Genomic DNA, 21,036 nt, shown 5'->3' on the forward strand with positions numbered 1-21,036 from the left:
GTAGTCACGGAGAGACTTTAAAAAAGAAATTTCAAGCCCGACATATCCTAATGGGTTTATGGGAAAACTGTATTCTCCCCAGTTTTACTTTCAAATTCAGAAACACTGTGAAACAAGGCGGAAAGAACAAGTCATGTGACCTTAGGCAGTTCACTGAAAATACTGCAGCGTCCATGGTGTAGGTCATTACCTTTACATTCTATACCTTTCACAAACATCCACAGTGACAGAGCACAGAGGCAGCACGCCTTTTCCCAACATAGTCCCCACAGACAACACTATTTGGTTAATGAGACTTGACCTTCATCACAAAATTTAACGCTGCTGGTCGGGATAACATTGAAACAAAGGAGAAATGAAGGCTTTACCAAGGATTATGCCTTTAGCTGAAGATAAGGCGTTGGGTAAACAGCAGACAAGACCTCAGTGGGAACTATTCTGACCTGATTGAAGGTGAGAAATAGATGTTCAAATCAAATGCAGGAAGGCAAGAGAGCAACGTGCAGGGGAAGTTAGCAGGGACTTGTCAGAATCTGCTTTCATGATTGTATTCTCAGGAGAATTTCAAAGCCCTCTGAGAAAATAGGACACTGTCACTGAATCAGAGATCATCAGGTCTCTACATTTTAAAGTTTGGAAATGTGATTCTTTAGGAGGTTATCTGGGCCTTAAAAGTAACTATTCTGATTTATAAGATTTTTTTCAACAGATCTCAACTTTCAACCTATTTTTCTATTTCCTCTCTCTCTCTCTCTCTCTCTCTCTCTCTCTCTCTCTCTGTGTGTGTGTGTGTGTGTGCATGTGTGTGTATGTGTAGTGTTGTCTTCATGCATGTGTGGGTGTGTATTCCTGTGTGTATAGTGGGGAGAAGCAGAACACATATGCCATGGTGCATATATGGAAGCCAGAGATCACTCTTTCATGTCACTCCATAGTTTCTAACTTATTTGAGACAGAGTCTCTTTTCACAACACTGCATATGCCACAGTAACTGGCTCTGACCTTTTCAGGCATTCTGTCTCTACCTTCTGTCTCAGAGGAAGAGCACTACTGCTTCCAGCTTTACATAAATTCTAGGGCTCTGAATTTCGATGCTCTTCAAAGATTCTTTCTCCACTCAGCCATCTTCCTGGTCCCAGTATATAGTTTAATAAAAGAATTGTATAACAAATCTTCCTTAAAAAGATCATTACCCATCATCACCTTAAGCAGATAGGATATATCTCTCTCTTGCAGGCAGGCTGATTTGATTGTACTGGGGGGGAACAGAATTACATGGGTACACTAGAAGTGAGAGAAAATATTTGACCATTTGTTAGATATCATTAACTGGGTGTTATTATAATGTCTAATTCATAGCTTATAACACAGAGGCGTCTAAGCAGGGCATGGTGGCACATGCCTTTAATCTCAGCACTCAGGAAGGCAGAGGCCACCCTGTTCTACAAAGTGAGTCCAGGATAGCAGACGCTACACAGGGAAACCCTGTCTTGAAAAATAAATAAATAAATAAATAAATAAATAAATAAAGGCTGTTATGTCCAGCAGTGTGCCAGGGATACTTTAAATAAATTTAGAGAACAGGGTCAACATATCTTTACACGAAAGGTCTTGTAGTGGAGAAGACTGGGTCCTTACCAATGTCACTAGTGTTTCTGTCTTCCTATTCACTCCATCCACCAGCCACAAGCCCTTATGTTATTTGTTCCCTTCACCCTGTGTTGACGAGAATCACTTGCTGAATGCTGAAAACAGAGTTCACCAGTAAAGAGCAGTAAAAGGGTATTTATGGAAATGAAATTAAAAAAAGAAAGTAACTCTTGAGAAAAACAGAAGACAGTCCAACCAGACAAGTGAAGTGGTGTCATGGGTAAGAATGCAGCATTTTTTATTGGAAAAGTCCATATGTTCAGCAATTCTCTTGTGAAAAGGTTTGCAAATACATATACAGGGAGCAGCTGATGTTAAGAATTTGATGGTGTATATATATATATATATCCATATTGCCAATGTCATACACATGTTAGAAAGCCAAACTTTATTTTTCTCAGTGTCCCCAATGCAGAACACATTTCAAGTTGACAATAATACCATGTTTCTCACAACTGAAATTTGCCAACAACTCTCCCAAAGAGTCAACATCGACTATTTTGACAATTTAAAACATGAAAATAATCATCTATTTACATCTGTTTGAGGTTAGATGCTAAAGCACTGGTATATCAAAGGGTTTTTTGTTTTTTGTTTTTTTTTAAACCAGCAGCTGAATTTTTTCAAGATTCATCCAGAGGAATTATAATGACTTTATGTTCTTTTCTATTAACAAAGACACTCTTTTTAATTGTCTTTTCATTGTTTATAAAGTTATACTATGAATTAACTTTAATTTAAATCAATACTTTCTTTAAAGAAGAACTTACCATAGGGCAATATTTTAGAAAAATAAGAATTCAGGATGATCACATTAAGGTACAACTCATCATGTCTGAAGGCAGGCAATTACTCCATGTAATTACCATGGAGCAAAGTGAGCCCACAGTCAGAGGTTCAGGGTCCTCCACGCGAGTCACTCCATTTTGTGTCCAGTTGTAGCTTACCCTTCCATACATTGCTTCCAAGCATACTGTCTACCAGTCAGGTATGAAATTTGCTCATACTGTCATAGGTTCACAAGCAGAATTTTGAACAGATTAAATTAATTCTTTTTAAAAACACTATATAATCAAGAAACCATATGCTCAAATCATCAACTGGATACATAGGTGTAAGAAATAGATATTATTTTAAAATAAAATGTACTTTGTCTAAGACAAATTTTTGAGGATGAACATATGAGCTACAGTTCTTTAGATTCTCTGGTTATTTCTACAGATAAGTATCACTTGTTAATAGCAATGTGAAAAGTTGAATCCCTTGTTATGTGTCAGAAAAAGATATTCTCCATTCTACAAGAGGGTGTGTTGCTTTCAGCCATATTTACTGAGCACTGACTATATGCCAGGCACAATGTGAAGTGTTGAGAACCCAAAGAAGAGATGACAGGGACTCTGCCCACAAGGCATTCACAATCACCAGAAGCAGATATTGAGATAGAGAGCAAGTTCTGTTAAGAACTCACATCTTCAAAGAAAGGTAAAACATCAGCAAGCACATACATTTACTTTATATGCTAGTGATGAAGTTGGGCATATTTAGAACTGTCAAATGTCAATCAGCCAAAATTTTACTCAAAGTGTTTTAATGTCAAACAAGACAAACATAATTTTAAAACCTGAATTTTCATGCATGAGGGAGAAGGCCGTGAACCCCCTTCCAATTTCAAGCCCAAATCCTTGTATTTATATTAATATATTATTTCATAGCCCAAAGGAAAAAATAAATAAAAGACAATACTATATGATAATTACATCAGTTCATTTATTTTGGCTCTAGAGAGTTGCATGCATTAAACTTGAAGCATTCTACATTATTGAAATATTTACAGCATTATACATGTGATATTCAGGACATTTTCCTCCTACCTGGGAATAAAGGTATAATAGGGTTCTAATCTAGGCTTTTCTATTGTGATTCTTCATAAATAAGGGAGGTATTCTAATTTGATCCATTTTACCACAACTTGACCCCAAGTGAACATAGCACAAAGCTTTATACCTTTTGTACTAAACTATGTGTGAATCAAAGACTGATACCATCAGTTTAAACACTCATGGCTTTCACTGTTTTTGTTGCTGTTGCTCAAAGGTATCTTATTCGGTGTAACAAGTCTTGCTCTAACTTTACTTTGCCTTGCAGGTTTGAAAGACAGTGCACACTGAAACTCAAATTACAGTAACCAATGGAGAGTTGGGCACGGATAGTGTGACATTATACGCATTACTAGGTTGAGACAGAGAAACAAATTCAATGACCACATAGGGGATTATTATTTCACTGGATTTAGAAAGGACATTTCTCTCTCCATGAGGTTCAGTGAATAAGGACCCCTTTCAATACTACCCATACCTTCTCACAGATAAAGGTAGGAGACCCAGTAAACCAGGTTGAACAAGCAGAAGGCAGTGGGGAAAAAGATCCGAGCGTAGGAGTCCATTTTGGCAATTCGAATGTGTATTCTCCCATGTCTCCAGGCTCCCGTTCGGCAGTCTTCAAAACAGCAGAAGAAACTGGCACAGTCCTTGCCATCCAGACACTCATAGCCATATTCTTCATCCCTCTCTTGGAGGTGTGTGGCATTGTTCATTTGGATGGTTGCTGATCTGGGACGGATATCAATGGTAGGGGCCTGAGACGGGGTAGGGAACGAGAGAGACCACAGTTAGTCATGCCGGAGCTTTATCATCGTGTCTCCGCAATGTCATCAATGAGATGATGATTCTGAAAATGAGTACTTAGGAAATTGCTTATGGCATTGTGATCTATGATGGTAAAATTGCGCTCAGAAAGATAGCACGGTTGCAGGTTTCAGATTTTTTTTTTTTTTTTTTTTTGAGCTTAAGCAGCGCAGCTGGAAATAATATTAACAAGCTAATAGCTACAGCAAGAATATTGAACACCAAAAGAACTCAAAGTATAAATATTTAAATCAAGCTACATGGAATCTCATTCTGTTAATTATCAGATGTGAAGCTGGTTACATGAAGCTAATTGATGGTATTGCAAGTGAGTAATATTGAGAAATAAAAAATGCATTGGTTTTCAAATCAAATTGCATGTCATGCTAACTTATAGGCAAATAGGAACCCATCATACTGGACAAATATACTAAACAATTTTAGTAGCAAGTGCTAATATGCATGGAGAAATAAAGAAGTTCATTATTTTTATGCAGCAGAGATTTAATTTATGTATTAAGAAAATGTAGTTTGTCTAACATTCAATAACTTAAGATGTAGAACTGTCATCAGTGTTTACATACATTCAATGAGACTGATAATTCAAAAAGAAACTCATTACTTGTCAAGTTTTTCTTAGCAAGATAATTAACAACATAGGAACATAATATTCAATGCTTGACAAATAATAAAATTAAAGCAAAACTCAAGGCTTCTTTGTACATTTAGGGGTATATAAATATAAACTGAACTTTCTAAGTCAGCTATTAAAGAGAATAAAAATCTCATTTCAATATTTCACAGAGCCAACAGGCCTAGTGATCACCCTGGTAGAAAAGTGAGGGAGGCAAGTTTAATTTAAAGGTTTGTAAAAAAAAAAAAATTCATTATTATTACGTTCTCAGTCATGCAGAGATTAAATTGATAAAACAAATTTTGAATCTCATTTTAATTTATATTTACATAGTTATATTTTAGCTTGAAAAGTCTATATTATACATATATATTATAAAATGTATATGTTAAGTGTATATGTAATTTATAGATAAATAAATGGATCTTATTTAATTTGAGCAGGCATGGCCTGTTTGGGCTTTGGGTTTATAGAAGCCTTGATACCTGTGATAACTATTGGCCTTGTGGTTTTTGAACTGGATGTAGAATTAAACCTGTGCAAATGGTGTCTACTTGCTGAATCAACTCTAGAGGTCTATAGGTTGTTCCCCACTTTGAGTGGGCCATCATCTAGTAGATTATTTAAATGTAGACTCGTAAATAATAAGCACCATGGAAAGCATCGATAGTTAATTCAGCAGTGGCATGCAGTGAAAGTTCCATTCCAAAAACATTATACCTTGAAGGAAAACATCCGAAGAAGCTTTGGATTTGTAGACAGAAAAGAGAATTGCATTTTTTTTTTTTTAATAAAAAGAAGGAAAGAAAAAAAAAAGAGAAAGAGAAACAAAATAAGACAAATTAAAATACATTTTGAAAACACAGTAAGTAAAATGAACTGAAAGCATAGACACAGAAGATGGGCTTTGAGCTTGTCATAATTTGCATATCTATAATTAGAAATTGAGATTTTGTGATTGATAACCCAATCTTTTACAAAGTACCCCACAAGTATGGGACTGTGAAGGCCACTGTTCTCAGTGGCAAGGATGCTTCCTAGTGAAGGAATAATTGCCTGTAGGGAAATAGTATCAATTGTGTCATTTCATTAAAAAGGACCTCACAGTGAGTCCTAAAAATGAGGAGTGAAGGGTACATCACAGGAAAAAGTAAAGCTTCAGCTTCTTAGACCTTCACCATCTAGACTTAGCTTTGATAAATAAACAAATTGGCTTAAAAGAAGAGCATGCATAAGATTCACCAGGAATTACATTTCCTTGTTTTCTCTGGTCTCTTTTCCTGTGTGCCTTCAATTTTTATTCTGCTATTGCTATGAGCCTAGGTTAAGGAATCAAACTATTTCCGTCCCTGTAGTAGTTTCCACACTCAATTGACACTACTGATAAGGAGAACCAATGGGGCTTTTGCTAAAGGACTTCAGACTTCGCCTAGAAGACCGGCCTCCCACCCTCCTCACAGACGAGCATCAGCACAGCCCTCCGATTTGAGGGAGAGCGAATGAGAAAATGAAGGAGAGGAATGGAGTAGAGAAACAAAATTTAAAGCAAGAAAAATGAAGAATAGGAAAAAGTGGAAAGGTAGAGATTGAAGAGCTGACAAGGACAGGAAGGACCACAGAGTACAATAAATATTTGTGACGTTAAGTCAAGCATTTCCAGTTTTCATTAGCCAATAAGAACAATGATGCTATTTTAATTAACTTCCACCAAGCTTTACTTTTTAAAAAATGTGCTGTTTGTAAAAATTTCTTCAATATTTCTGAGGTATATAAGGTTATGACTCAGGTCCGGCTAGAGTTTCCTATAGTTACTGAACAGTTCATGGTCAGTGATGTTGTTTATGCTTCTCAGAGCAGATAACGAGTGATAGGGAGCAATCCAGGGAGGTAAGGCCGTTACCTTTGTCACCTTCTCAAAAAGAAATGGACTTTCAGTTTCACAGGGACTCCCGTGCCCCAAACACTAGGCCCAAGTGGGTTAGTGGAACCTACATGCTATCAACACTCACAACAAAAGAAAATGGCTTTACTTATTGATACTTATGCCTCATCCTTTCTTTCTATGGTTCGGCACAATCAGAAGTCATCTTACCTGTTTCTAAATCACGCAGCCACCAGAAAAATTTCAGGTTGTCAAATGAATAAGCAGTATCAACTTCCATTCCCATCCACCAAGGTTAAGAACCCTCAAGGGACGTTTTCTAATGTTTTCATATTATGTTGGTTTTATTGATCTTCATCACAAAAGTAACTTTTATAGCAGCCTTATCTGACATTTATTTTTAATATATAGATCTTATTTTATATGAAAATGCAGAGACAAGAAAGCACACACAATATTAACCCATTTGTTTTTAAAACAAATATGAAACATGTAGGTATTCAATGAGTAGAAGTCTTCTAGGAGTAAAATGCATATGCCTGCATAAACAGACACACACACACACACACACACACACACACACACACACACACACACTCCTACACATGTGCATGCATGGGTGGGCATGTGCCTATACATACATGCACTAAGTTATTTACAAATTGGCATGACTTGGTAAACTAATACAAGAAACTGAATTTTGCAATGCCTTTGGTGTGAACTTTAATTTTTTTAAAAAAAATAGTGATGTAAAAGTATTATAGTAAGGAACCGCCAACCAAAGTGCAAATGTGGACTGTTCCTAGGCCCCCTGCACACATGTAGCAGATGTGCAGCTTGGTCTTCATGTGGATCCCCTAACAACTGGAAAAGAGGCACTCTCTGACTCTGATGTCCCCTAACTGGGCTGCCTTGTCTGGCCTAAGTGTGAGGATCTGCCTACTTCTGCAGTGATTTAATATGCTAGGGCAGGTTGGTACCCATGGGAACTTCTCCTTTCTCTGAGGAGAAGGAAAGGGAGGAAGGGGGAGTGGGAGCATGGAAGGAGAGGCGTGGGGCTGCAGTCAGGATGTAAAATGAGTAAACAAATTAATTAAAAAAGAAAAAAAATACTATAGTGAGTTGGTCAGAAAGAAAAGTCTATCACATATACAAAAACTCAAACATGTATGTATCGCTGAACATCACTTTAGCCCCGCCCCCCCAATTTGGAGACAATGAGTAATTACATTTGCATAAAAGGTCAGATAGAGTATCTGGGAACTCTGGCCTAACTAATGAATATTACTTAACCTTTATGTTCTGGTCAAAATCTCACTTATTCTCTTTTTCACCGTGGAGATCAAAGTGCTGAACCTCAGTGTGGAGGTAAGCTAACCACACCAAACCCAAACTGAACCCAATGACCTTCCCTCATAAATGTTTCAGTTGCCCGGATGAGAAATGATACATACAGGATTTTTCTTCTTTTTGTCTTTATCCTTGCTTGGTTTCCGGTTGCTGACAAAATAATGCAGGGTGCCATACTCCACCAAAGCAGAAAATACAAAGATGAAGCAAACAGAAACAAAGAGATCCATTGCTGTGACATAGGAGACCTTGGGCAGAGACTTTCGGGCTATAGTGCTGAGGGTAGTCATGGTGAGGACGGTCGTGATTCCTGTGGAGGAGCACAATTAAACACATCACATGCTGGCACCAGTAAGGTGAGCATCTGAGAAGCTTTACTGGCATTATCGCCTCTATTCAACAGCCTCTGCAAGAGAGGAATAACTGAAAAATTGGAATTAATTCACTCCATCCAAAATACTGTCCATCGTTGTCATATCGATTATTTTGATTGGCACAGAGAACATACTGGGAAATGTAATAGGTGTGGCTCTGGGTATTTTGGATTTCTTAGAATACAGAGCAGTGTGAATCAAGGAAGGAAAGAATATGCTGGCTTCACTTTCTATATATGCCATGGAAGAGGCAGGCGCGGAGAAAACCTCCTTAAGACAGAGTTCTCATGGGAGGATCTTAGAGGCATTCGTGCTGAAAGACAAAGTGCAATCAGCTTTTCAGATGTTAATAAATTAAATGCAGGGTTCAAGGAAAGACCACGTCTGTGGAAATTTAGAATGTCTGCCATTTCTGGAGAGAAGAGGTGGTCAAGGAGTTGTTGGTGAAATAAAAATTGTATTAATCATGCTGTATACGTGTAATATAGGGCATCGGTTTTCTTCAAGAAGGAAAGACGGTGACTATGCCAGTGACACCATCTAATTCTATGAAGGTTTGTATATTAAAAATAAAATTACCTAAGGTGTAATTCAGCCAGCCCTAGTGCATACTGTTAATCCAAGAGCTTTCTATACACAGGATTTAGTAAAGTTAACCCTAGGTGGCCAAGAGGTGGAGCAGGAAGCCATCTGATAGGAATTAAAGAACAGAAGGGACTTTGAGTTGAGGAGTATTTGACAGTGTGTAGAAGTAGAAGGAGCTCTTGGGATTTTAGCTTTTAGTTCTATACCTCATGAGCTCTTCAGCTCCTTGGCCTTTGGCTTTTGGGGTTTTGGGGTCTTTAAGCTAGCAAGCTTTTGGCCTCGGCTTTTGTTTTCAGGCCTTGGGTTTTTAAAGCCATTTCTTCCTGGGCTAGTGAGCTAGTGGGCAACTGAGCTAGTGAGCATTTTGGGTCTTTTCCATCTGGAGGAGAGCTGAGTAGGAAGGTCAGCTGGATACTTTTTCCTCTGCCTCTCTGAGCTAACATGTTTTCACACCCTTCACCAAATAAAACTATCTCAGAGGTTACCAAAACCATCCTGAGCACGTGAGGAATGATACTCTGTCCAGGTTCCTATAGGGTAAATATAAAACAAAGATGTGGATGTCTGAAATTAACTGCTTTACGCTGGACTACAGTTTTAGTTTTCATACGTATTTGTAAATACAGGAAAATATGTAGAATGAAACCCCAGGAAGGTAGGAGCTATTGAATCATCCTGACTTGTGAAGTGATGTGGTTCTGCGAATCTCCACAACTGGTTATTAGAGAGGGAATTTTCTGAGGATTCCTACTGTTTTTTATGGCATTAGCTTTAGGATTGAGAGTAGGAAAAAGGGTTTAAGACTTTGTGAGAATTAGATAATGTATTAATACATGTGTAATGTGTTGTATTGAGGATCTTGAACGTTGGTCAAGGGCACATGTGATAAGAGTTTTCAACTTGACATTTTCGGGACACGGTGGAGCATTTAATGGCATGACAGGAAGTTAGGAAATTGGAGGTGGACACTTGGAAAGATCTTAAGACGCCAGCCCCATCCCCTCTCCACTTCTCATTTATCTGCATGACATAAGCAGACGTCCTCCTTTATAAACTTCCATGGCTCAGATCAACAAACCCAAAGGACCATGTTCTGAGTTCTTTGAGACCTTATACAAAAATAAATCTTTCTTCCATTCACATTGATTTATTTTATATACCTGTTGTACTAATGGAAAACTTACTAACACAGACGACTGACATCTAATAAAGTCTCAAGTATGGTTAGATGTTTGTGTTTTCTATTCCAGAGGTGATCTACTTCCTATACCAGAGGAAACTAATTAGGTTGGGAACACATTAATTCAAATTGAACTTCTTGATTGTACCTAATTACGTCTTATATTTTTGTAGAGAACTTAAAAGCTGAATTGAAAACTGGGCTTTCATTTTCACAATCAGGCTAGAATCTATACTTGAATTTTGAAAATGTGAAAATGTGACTATTTTTGGTAGACAACACAGATGAGTTCATTTTAGAAGATCTTGCATGTGACTTAAATCAAAACAAATTCTGACACATAACTTAAGTACTGATCTAGCAAAAGGGAAAGATGTTATTTAGGACATAAGGAAGTTCATCGCAGCTAGGCAATGTGTAGCTTGAGGAATTGTTTCACCACATTTCCAGTGCTCTTCCTGGAATCACAGAGAAGAGAAAATTATGACATTAGAAAGTAGGGAATTCGTGGTCTTACCTGACTCACCAAACACCAATGAGGTATCAGTGTGATTTCTGAAGCCCAATTTTACTAACTGAAAAGTTTCTTTTACCTTGGCAAGAGAAACAAGAAGCACAGCTTTTCCTAATTACTCCTGTTTAGGCATGAAGTGAGCTTCTCCCAGATACTGTCTCATGTCAGAATACTTGAGTGAAAAATACCAACTGTGCTTTCATTGTTCTGTGCACCTACTCTGGCTACAGCATGATTAACTTTCACCAGCTACCAGCTTGCACCAAACCACAGTCAAGTGCTGCACGATCCAGAAAGATGTCCTGAGAAAGGAGCCAATCTCTTTGAGTGTATTTGGGGGCTCAGACATCTTCCAAGTTAGCTCTATCTGTTCTCTGACAAGAAGTTCAAGGCAATCTATTGTGGAACTTCACAAATAATACAGCTATGTCGGCTCTTTTGGGATTAAAATTAAAACACAAAAGCCTAAGAGACGGACTAGGCTTGAGGTAAATTAAATAAGCACCTCATAGGATAGGAATAAGTTACCTGTACTTCTTAAACAGTTTTAGTGATTAAAATGTATAGTTACATTTACGAAGCACTGATCTAGAGAATTGAGATGAAGCTAAAAATCCATGAATGCTCAGCTTGGCTTCTTTCCTTCAGTGACAAGTGGAAGCAGCAAGTCCTCTCAGCCAGGACAAACCCAAGCCCAGTTTCCCAAGTGATAGGCCTGCTACAAACTGACTGTGGATATTACATAACTTTCAGCATCTCTGCGCACTTATCTCGACTCTAAAATATGAGAGTCATTACAACTTCTACATGTGATGTCTGCAAAACATTGAAACTGCATTAGACACGTTGCCTATCCCTGATATGTAAGTGTTCTAAGGGGAACCGGCTTCCTGTCTTATCAAAGGCCTTCCCTCAACCCAGCTAGAGCTCTGCTTTTCAAATGATTTGTTGCTGGAGAACACCTGTTACTGAAGGGTGTATTGAAATGGTCACGTGGTCATAAAAGATATATCAGTCAAAAGAATCCAGCCTTCAAAAGGAAAGACTGATTGAAATATTTTCTTTAAAATAATTTAAAGAAGAGGATATGTTGCAATATATCAGTACTTTTGATACTCCCAATCATAAACATGAAAAATTAACTGATTATTTACTGAGGAAGTAGCACATTGGAAGTGTTATGCCATACCTGAGCAACATATCTACTATTTCTTCTGAGAGATGGCGACATGCTAACAAATAACACTCTTGTAGTGTTTTAGGATTAACAAACTTGGAGTTTGTTTCAGTATGTGGCATTAGACAGTGTATTTGAATTGTTGAATAGGGTTTGTAACACAAAGTACTGCATATATCAGAAAAATCAAAATCACTTCATTTTGAAGCAGATGGGAACTAAATTGGGTTTGGAAGAGGACAGATATGCAAATGTTGTCTTTTTCACAGTAATCACTTCTGCCCTCAGTTTAATAACCTGGTACAGATCATTTTGTCAGAAATGATAAGAGTCACTACCATTTTTGAGGCTTTTCTCTGCTCAATGTGCTGTGCATAAAATATGTTACTTTAGCCCAATAAAGACCTTCAAGCTAGGAATCAGGAATATATGTCTTTTACCTGTGAGGAAACCATAGATTAGAGCAGGTGAAGTTTAGTGTACATCTCTATTGTATATATAGTTGGAAATTAAGATTACTGGACTTTATAACCCGTGTTCTACTATTACTTCCCTCATCAGAGAGCTAGCAAAGTGTGTGTTATTAGTCTGCACATAGCTAATGAAGGGGACTGAGGTTTTCCATAGAACTATTAACATTCAGGCTGTGGATGAAGACTATAATGGCCCTGTGAATCAGTAGCTTTGCTTTGGGCCGTAGAAGTCTTCTTCCATGAATAAGCAAAAGATGAAAATGTAAGACAGGAAACACCATATCTAAAATATTGACTAATTGCAAATAATTATGAAGTAATTCTACTCCTTAGATTTGTCAATAAGTGTTTTTCACTTATTAATCATTTAGATGGCTCTCCTGGAAAGTGTCAATTTAGCTAAATATCATTACACTAATGATTTATGCTGGAATTTACCTGAAGTGGGATGTTAGGAAAAGGGTAACAGTTGATGCTAGAAAACAAAAGTGCCTGATTCACCAAAACTAATACTTTCACCTTGGCAGCTTTTAAACTTCTTCTGCATCATCACTAAGCAGATAATTGAAAATGGATAAATGTGATCATCTCTCATGAATAGGTTTGGAGAGGCTAAAGAGCAGAGGAAAAAGAAAACCAATGTTCTCTTGAAATTAGTTTTAGTTTGTTTTTATTTTCAGGTAAATTTGTTATTTAATTGTACTAAAGAAAACCTATGTTACTTAAAGACTGTAAAACTATAGAACTAGTAAACTTTAAATACAATAAATACCTAAATAGCAATAGTGACTTTCTTTGACATAATAAACCATGGATTTTCCATTCCACCAATGATATCAGAGCAACCAGTCAGAAGCAAAAATGAAGACTAGTTTTCTAGGGTACTTATCTTGGGAGATCACAGCACCCAGAAATGCATCATCTCACCTAAAGATGTTCTCGCAGGAACAGCATCCTTATTGATCCAGAAGGACACCCAGGATAGGACCACGATGAGTGTGCAGGGGATGTAGGTCTGGATGGTAAAATACCCCATTCTTCTGCTCAGATCAAAGTACACAGACATGACCACATAGTCGCCTGGAACAGAAATACAGAGTTATGGGAAAGCTCAGCAAACACTGCGAAATGTGGACAGTATGCACATATTCAACTCTTTCACACACTTACTTTCAGGCTTTTCCTGAGGGCTTTCTTCAAACCACTTGGGGAAAAAAAAAAAGCAGTAACAAAAGTATAAAGTACAATCCAGCCTGAACTGAAAACAACCCTTCTAGCAGAAATGGTACTTTCAGAAAGAAAGAAGTACTTTTTGAGGCTTAAAGTATTTCTTCTTTTCCAGATGATTCTGGATCTTGCCATTCTTTATGGAGCAACAACGTACAGGTTCTTCTTTTGTGTGTGTGTGAGAGGATATCCTTTATGCACTCAACCTTTCTTGCTCGTCATGTATTGCACATTCTGGAGGAATTTTCCTTTATTACTTCTATAGAGAGAGAGCACTGGAGAGTATCTTGGTGATTGACAGTTATATTTGACTCAAAACTTATAGCCCTTTTCAAATGATGACGTTTCCTCATGATTTCACTGAATTACATGGTGGTTTCATAGCAATTGCTTTCGTGCATGGTTGTGCTTTTATTTGAGGGTGGTTATTGCTAGTGTTGCTATAGCTTGCTTTTGCCTGCATGAGTCCCCGAATGGTGCTTGTTTCCTCCACTACCACACAGTCAAGTACTTAGCACGGTTTTGGAGAGAAAATGGGAAGTCTCGAATATTTGATGGATACACTCATAAAGTTAAAATTATTGTTTTAAAGTTCAAGGTACATTATGAAACATTTTGGTTTTAAATGTGAGTATGGACATAGTATGACATTTAGACTAAGAAAGGGTAATATTGGGAATTGAGAAAGAATGGAATTCCGGCAAAAGGTCAGATAAAGCATGAAAGAATGTATACAGCTATTGTATCTTTTTTTTTCTCATTTCTACTGTTATAATACTATTTTTTCTTCACTTTTGTGGTAAATCTGTGTATAAACATGTGATTGATAATGAAATTTTAAAACCAGAAATAAAGCCCCCTTGCTTCTGAATGGCCATTTTAACGGAACAGAAGTTCACTGATGAATATAGATTCTGAGACAGTGCAAGTGTGTGTTTGAGTGGCTACCTTACTCTCAGCATGTGGTATTTGTATATGTGACTTCCTTGCAATAATCTGATCTTATCTTTTAAAAAGATTTTATTATTTGTAATATGTTACGGAACTTGTCTATAAGCACAGCATGAGGTCGGATTATTACCTAATTTAAAGTTTGCATAGCAGCCTGGACTACATAGAGAGTTCCCAGCCAACATGTACTATATAGTGAAACTTTGTCTCAAAAAGACAAGCAAATAAAATAAAAAACCAAACCAAATCAAAACAACACCCCTCCCAAGAATTTGTATTAAAAAATTCAAGGAATGTATTAAAAAGCTCTAAAGAATTAAAGAAGAATTATATAGCTTTCATGAAACTAAAACTTTAAGACAATCTAAGCCAATGGACATGGAAAGTGATTATTAGTAAACTGCTTGTAAATTGCCTTGTCCCAGTTTGTACTCTGCCTATAAAACAAACTAGTGCAGATTTTGGAATTACAAGATGTAGCATGGATCATCTATCACCTAATATACATTTGTATCTTCAAAAGTACAGAAATTCAAACACCACCATTTTAATAACTTTTTTTTATCATATAAACAAATGAGAGCCTACACTTTTACAGTAATGTTCTGACTTTTCAAACGTGAACCTGAATTTTGTCCAGCTTTAATAAAGTTTCTTATCTTGATTTGACTCTCCATTTCCCTTTAGGGCAGGCTCTAAGCTCTCACAGTTTGCTAATCTACTGGCCTTTATGAGACAGTGATGGCTTCTCAACACCTTCATTCCTTGTCTGCAAGCCCTACAGCTTTTCCACCCATGGATTATGGATTCAAACTCCAGACAGACTTAGCCATTTAAAAGCAAAGCGGTCTCACAGAGGCAGCATGATTGCTGTCTTATCACCGAGGCCACATCACATTTTATATGCTTAAAAACTCTTATGCTGAGGAGCCAGGAAAATCTAATCCTCTTAAAGTGCTGCATCAGTGATTTCCCCAAGCCCCAAAAGTTTAAATGCTAAGCAAGTCAAAGATGGTGACTTCCGATGCTTCAAATCTACTTGTTCTATTGGTAAGTCCCCTCACATGATACATAAAGTCATAAATTTTGCTTCATTAGTCTCATCCATGTTTATACTTAGCATGGAGAGATACATACAATAATTAAGGGCATGAAACATATACTCTGAATTTACAAACAGAAGTGTTAATTCTTTTTCTTATTTCTTAGGAAGCTTCTTACAACTGGTTAGAGGTGACAAATCCTCAAGGTCAGTGAAATGATGCGCTAGTTACGGTTATAGTAAAGGGAAATGGGAAGGTGGGAGGGATGGGAGGATACGAGGGATTGGATAACAATTGAGATGTAATATGAATAAATTAATAAAATATATTAAAAAAAGAGTTGTGTGAAAGTGTTGGAGTTCCATGGTTAGTAAGTATTTGTTCTCTTCTTTTATACATAAAACTGTTTACTCTGAAAAATCATAATGGTTTCATGGAGATTAGTTGTCTCTGCAGAAGCTCTGATGTAATGAGAAGTTACCTTGAAGTTGCCAGTACTGAGAGCTTGCTTCATGCAAGCACTGGGTTGAATGGTAGGTATGCCTTTTATGAAAATGTCCTAAATACTTTGTCATAATGATGAAAACATAAAACAAAACAAAACAAAAACAAAAACAAAAAAACCCAAAGAGCTTCAGATAAATCTTCACCTTCTTTACCTCTCATGATTTTTACTCTGCTTACATATAGTAGAACCAAGCAGAGTCTAGTAGGTTAATGGTGGATGCAAATAACATGTTACTCTACCATCTTTTCACACGTGCCTTCCCTACCAACAAACATTTTTCATCACAGCTCTGCAAAGAGTACTCAATTAATTACACCCAATATAAAGACTTGCATGATGTCACACTTGGTGCTACTTTAAATGGGTAAGATGGAAAGAAAGCCCATCTTTCTGCACACATGTGAGAGATGTGGTAAGATAAAGACCTGCCTTTATCACCTCCTTCAACCTTGAGATCTAGAAGTCACTGCATAGCAGGAGAGCTGATTGACGAACTTTCATTACACAAAATTGTTTTCTGAAATTAAATCTGTCCTTCACTCTAATACACAAACTCCCTATTTAGTCCATAAATAAACCCATAAGCAAATATAAATGCAAAACAGAGAAAATCTTCATAACACACAGACAAATAGGTAGACTACCTTTGTAACATAATGTAGAAAAGACAGCAGAAGCATCATGAATATACAGAGGACATAAAAATATAAACAATTGTACTTCTGAAAACTTAGAACTTCTGATTATAATGAATTCCATAATTTTTGTGAAAGGCAAAATGTTATCATTGAATAGGCTATTTCCCAAATAAATAAGATTTCAAGACTAATATCTTTAATATATACAAAATCCCCAATAGTAATTGAGGAAAGAAACTTTTCTTAGATCTCTATTTTCTCAAATAATTTGATTTTAAGATAGTCATTTCTCCTTGATAATTCCTTTTGTGCTCTCCAAACCCAAGCTAAATGAAGTTTAGAAATGTGATTTCTCTAACTTTGTGCTCTTTTGCTTCATCTTTCTCCTAGATAACTAAAATAATTTCCTCTTACTTTTTTAACTCATTTCAACCTTCTGATTATGCACAAATTCTCTCTCTCTCTCTCTCTCTCTCTCTCCTTCTCTGTCTCTCTTCCCCCTCCTTCCATCCCTCCCTCCATAGTATCTAGACCTCTACTCTATAGAAGAGTGTCCATAATTATAAGTTGAAAATGAGTTATATGAAAAGTAGTGCCCAGCTACCTAAAACACACTTCAAAAGCTCGATCCTTCTAGCGTCTGGCAATTAGAGAATGTCCTGCACTGGGAAGCTTATAGAACAGTTTCTTAACTCGCAACTTCTAGTGCCTATTGACCCAGTTCAACATAGCTTCTCCCCCTCACCCCACTTTATAACCAGCTATCTAGATCTACTTTACCCTTTTCCAAGGGGATGCTTTTCTAACCATTGTTTGTATTTGTCATATATTGTCTTTAACTTCCAGAAGGTCTCTTTGCACTCTGACCATATCATACACATACCTTGGAAATGATCAATAGTCACCCATTGATATCAGTACACACCGCAAGCCTTTACTTTATGTTCAAAGGCTTCACATTGTCTTCTTATGACTCCAGGCTCACTTGAATAGTGTTACTTCTCTAATTGGAGTTTCTGCAGTTCCTTAAATATCTCACCTCATTCTGGTGCTTTTCATCTTAAAGACATGTCTCAAGAATACACAAATAGCCAAAACACCAAGAATGTAACATTTATGTAATTCCTAATTTTTTTCATGGTTCTTCTTACTGTAGGTAGTTCATTGTATATATGTGTAATAATATAAATGTATTTGTAAAAAAAATTAAAAATATTTAATAAAGAAAATAAAAAAGAACATCTTGACACATCTCTAATGTCTTTATCGTATACAAATAGATCCTGTCATTATCAAATGACAACTAATTCACCCTGTCAACTGTAAAAGTCCTTAATTGTTCTAAAGCCCTCAGAAATGTATCAGTAAGATTGTAAAAATGATAATCTGATTAATATTAATTCTATATTACCATATGGATCAAAAAATTATTTATGAACCCAGAGGGATATGTAGTTGCTCCTATTTTGTCATGAATTTATTCTTCTGTAAATTCACCATGTTTTGTGGAAAAAGTCAACAATTACTTGTTAATGAATAAATGATGTAGTTATGAAATCTTTACAACCCCATGGAGCTTTAAAACTACCAAATTCTAGTTTACAAAGCAATTGACTTAGAACACACATTTTTGTATAGGTTGCTAGATTTAATCACCTATGCTATAGATACAAGGTCACATTGTATCTATAGCACAATTGAGCTGAAATAAAGTTATCTGCTTGCCAAGATAAAATAAGAGCAAGGACATCAACTTGACCATTTATTCTATGCAAAGACTGCAGTAGTAATTGAGACTGTTGGCTGGATCTATTTAATGAAGAAGATAACAACCAGACTTGGTTACTGAAACTACCAGTCTTCCACGTTAAGTCTGACAGGTGTGTTTTAGTTAGATAGTTAATTAGTTTTGTTTGTTTGTGTTGTGCCCATGGATGAATACATACACAACTGATATCCTGATTTTAGCTACTACTTAGTTTCTAATGTTGAAGCAAAAAACAAAACCCAACTGCAGAAGATGATAAAATGGAAAATTGTAAGTATTACTGATGTAAGTTTTCAGGGTTAAATGTGGCTTTTGAAGACTCCACCTGCTTCTCTGCTGAGGACAGGAACATGGAACAATAGTGGAAGCTGTCCTGCTTAAATTCTGGCTTTCAAAAAAAGATGAGTCCATGGCTCTTGTGAGTGATTTGTTGGTGTTTGACTCTCAGACTAGAGGAATGAGGAAAACAAGAGAGACTAGTGAAAAAAGACAAGTGTGTATTTGGTTCAGCTAACAGAAAGACCCCGGAGATTTGGGAACAAAATTTGCCACAGCCTTGGACTCACCTGGATAAAAGGCTCTTCCTGGTACAATAAGGTAGAGCAATCCTGCTATCCAGGTATGACAGTTATGTTGGCCAGAGAAAGGGACAGTCCTAAGCTGTTAACAGTAAACCATTGAGCATCCAAGAGACTAAGCCCTGAGTCCACAGAAACTGAGAAGCTGGCGGTGACATCAGGGATGAACTCTACAAGGGACCCATCAGGTCAGCTGGGGTGAAAAATTTAGTCATGTCATTAACTGGTATGTGACTTCACGCAGATTATTTAATTCCCTGAAACTTAACATCCTTATCTATAAAATAGGAATAATAATTGGGTTCCTGAGAAAATGAAAAGGGCTCATACATATATGGTGCTTGGTACACTTTCAAGCAAATAGTCAAAGGTTCATTAATGCTAGTTATTACAAAGTAAGATGACCTTTATAACATTATTAAACACCATTCTGAGTCATAATTTGAAGGCAGAGAAGAAAGATTACTAGACATGCAGCAGAAAAGTGACATTGGAGAGGACCTCAGCAGATGTCTCCCTCATCCTAGAAGATTAAACTTGTTAAGACTGGTCCATGAAGAAGACGCACCATCCAGAACAGAACGTAGCAGTGCAAACCCAACTGTCTTGTTTCTTTCGCCCTAATACTTGCCGCAGAAATAAAAAAATCTCTTTCTTTTCCACCCATGGTTAGTAACATAGAGACACAGAGAATGGAAAGAGGAAAAAGCTGAGTAACAGTTGACTGCCGTTCTTTATGACGCTGATTTGTGACACCTGAGCTCCTGGCTGCCCACAGGAGTTGCCTTAATTTACTGTTGAGCCTTCCACAGCGCACATTCTACCGTGTGAAGGCAGTCTCAAGCAGCGACTGCTGAGTTTTCCCCTTAGAAAAAGAGTTTTAGATGAAAGAAACGCGATGTTCACAAACTCTTCAGAGTGCAGAACATTTCCGCAGGGCCATGCCACGAGAGACCTGCTAATATCCGTTTTCTGCATTTCTTTACACAAAACTTCCCTCATTAAAGCAATAGCTTTCTTGCTTTCTAAAATCCCACCACAGATGCCTAGCCCATTGTAGACCTTTGTAGCACCATTCATTATTCTGAGTCTGTCATCCAACTTCAGAACAACGGCAGTCAAAGAGTCCATCCAGGGATCTATTTAAATAAAAATAACTCTCACTCCTATGTCTGAAGCTGTAACTTCAAATGAATATGTTTGTCACTGTTATCTATCAGAAGGGGAGACAATTTCCCAGCTAATTAAGTCTAACTCTCACAAACATCTGACTAGATATTAAAACATGTTCTACATAAGTGCAGAGTAGTCCCCAGTAGCAAATACAGTCCCAGAATCCAAGTACAAGCAGCAACAGTAGCAAGAAATAAGAAGGATGAAGAATAACAAGATATATAGACTTGGCTAAATCATCTACATTCCCACAGCAAAATAGTGAAACACAGACAGACTGCTCTTAAGAATATCGTGTAGATCACATTTGCTAATGGAAGAGAAGCATTCTGTAATCTGTCAAACCAATGTCCAAATAGAGTGTATCTTCCTGAGGGTAACTGTTCAGGGAAACAACTTCTGTGACATCAGTAAGTGGCAAGATTGGTAGTACTGTTAAAGCGGTGCATGGAATTCTCAGGAATAATAGAATGCCAAGCTATCTGATTGCTCTTGCGTTACAGCAATACAAATGTATCCATGAATACCATTAAATGTATTCCTACCTTAATATAACTGAGGGTTTTGAGCGGGTAAAATTATGTTCACTTGTTTATCTCAGGTTTTGAATGGCAGACTAATCACAGATCATAAAAAAATCTTTCGTA

At 37.0% G+C, this 21,036-nt stretch overlaps 1 protein-coding gene across 2 annotated transcripts in view; it reads right to left on the minus strand.

The window, feature by feature from the left end:
- Nucleotides 1-2,592: 2,592 nt before the first annotated feature.
- Gabrg2 (gamma-aminobutyric acid type A receptor subunit gamma2) overlaps nucleotides 2,593-21,036 on the minus strand; it is an 84,248-nt gene continuing 65,804 nt past the window's right edge. Inside the window, exons 7-10 of one of the 2 annotated variants that reach the window (XM_051167767.1) lie at nucleotides 13,431-13,583; nucleotides 8,305-8,510; nucleotides 5,689-5,712; nucleotides 2,593-4,285 (exon numbers count right to left, since the gene is read on the minus strand). In XM_051167767.1, coding sequence (XP_051023724.1) covers nucleotides 4,010-4,285; nucleotides 5,689-5,712; nucleotides 8,305-8,510; nucleotides 13,431-13,583 — 659 coding nt within the window. In that variant the 3' untranslated portion in view covers nucleotides 2,593-4,009. The remainder of the gene's footprint in view (nucleotides 4,286-5,688; nucleotides 5,713-8,304; nucleotides 8,511-13,430; nucleotides 13,584-21,036) is intronic. The other variant, XM_051167768.1, reaches the window with a different exon arrangement.

This window comes from Acomys russatus, chromosome 25 (genome assembly GCF_903995435.1).
Source record: "Acomys russatus chromosome 25, mAcoRus1.1, whole genome shotgun sequence".
In the NCBI taxonomy this organism is placed as follows: Eukaryota; Metazoa; Chordata; class Mammalia; order Rodentia; family Muridae; genus Acomys; species Acomys russatus.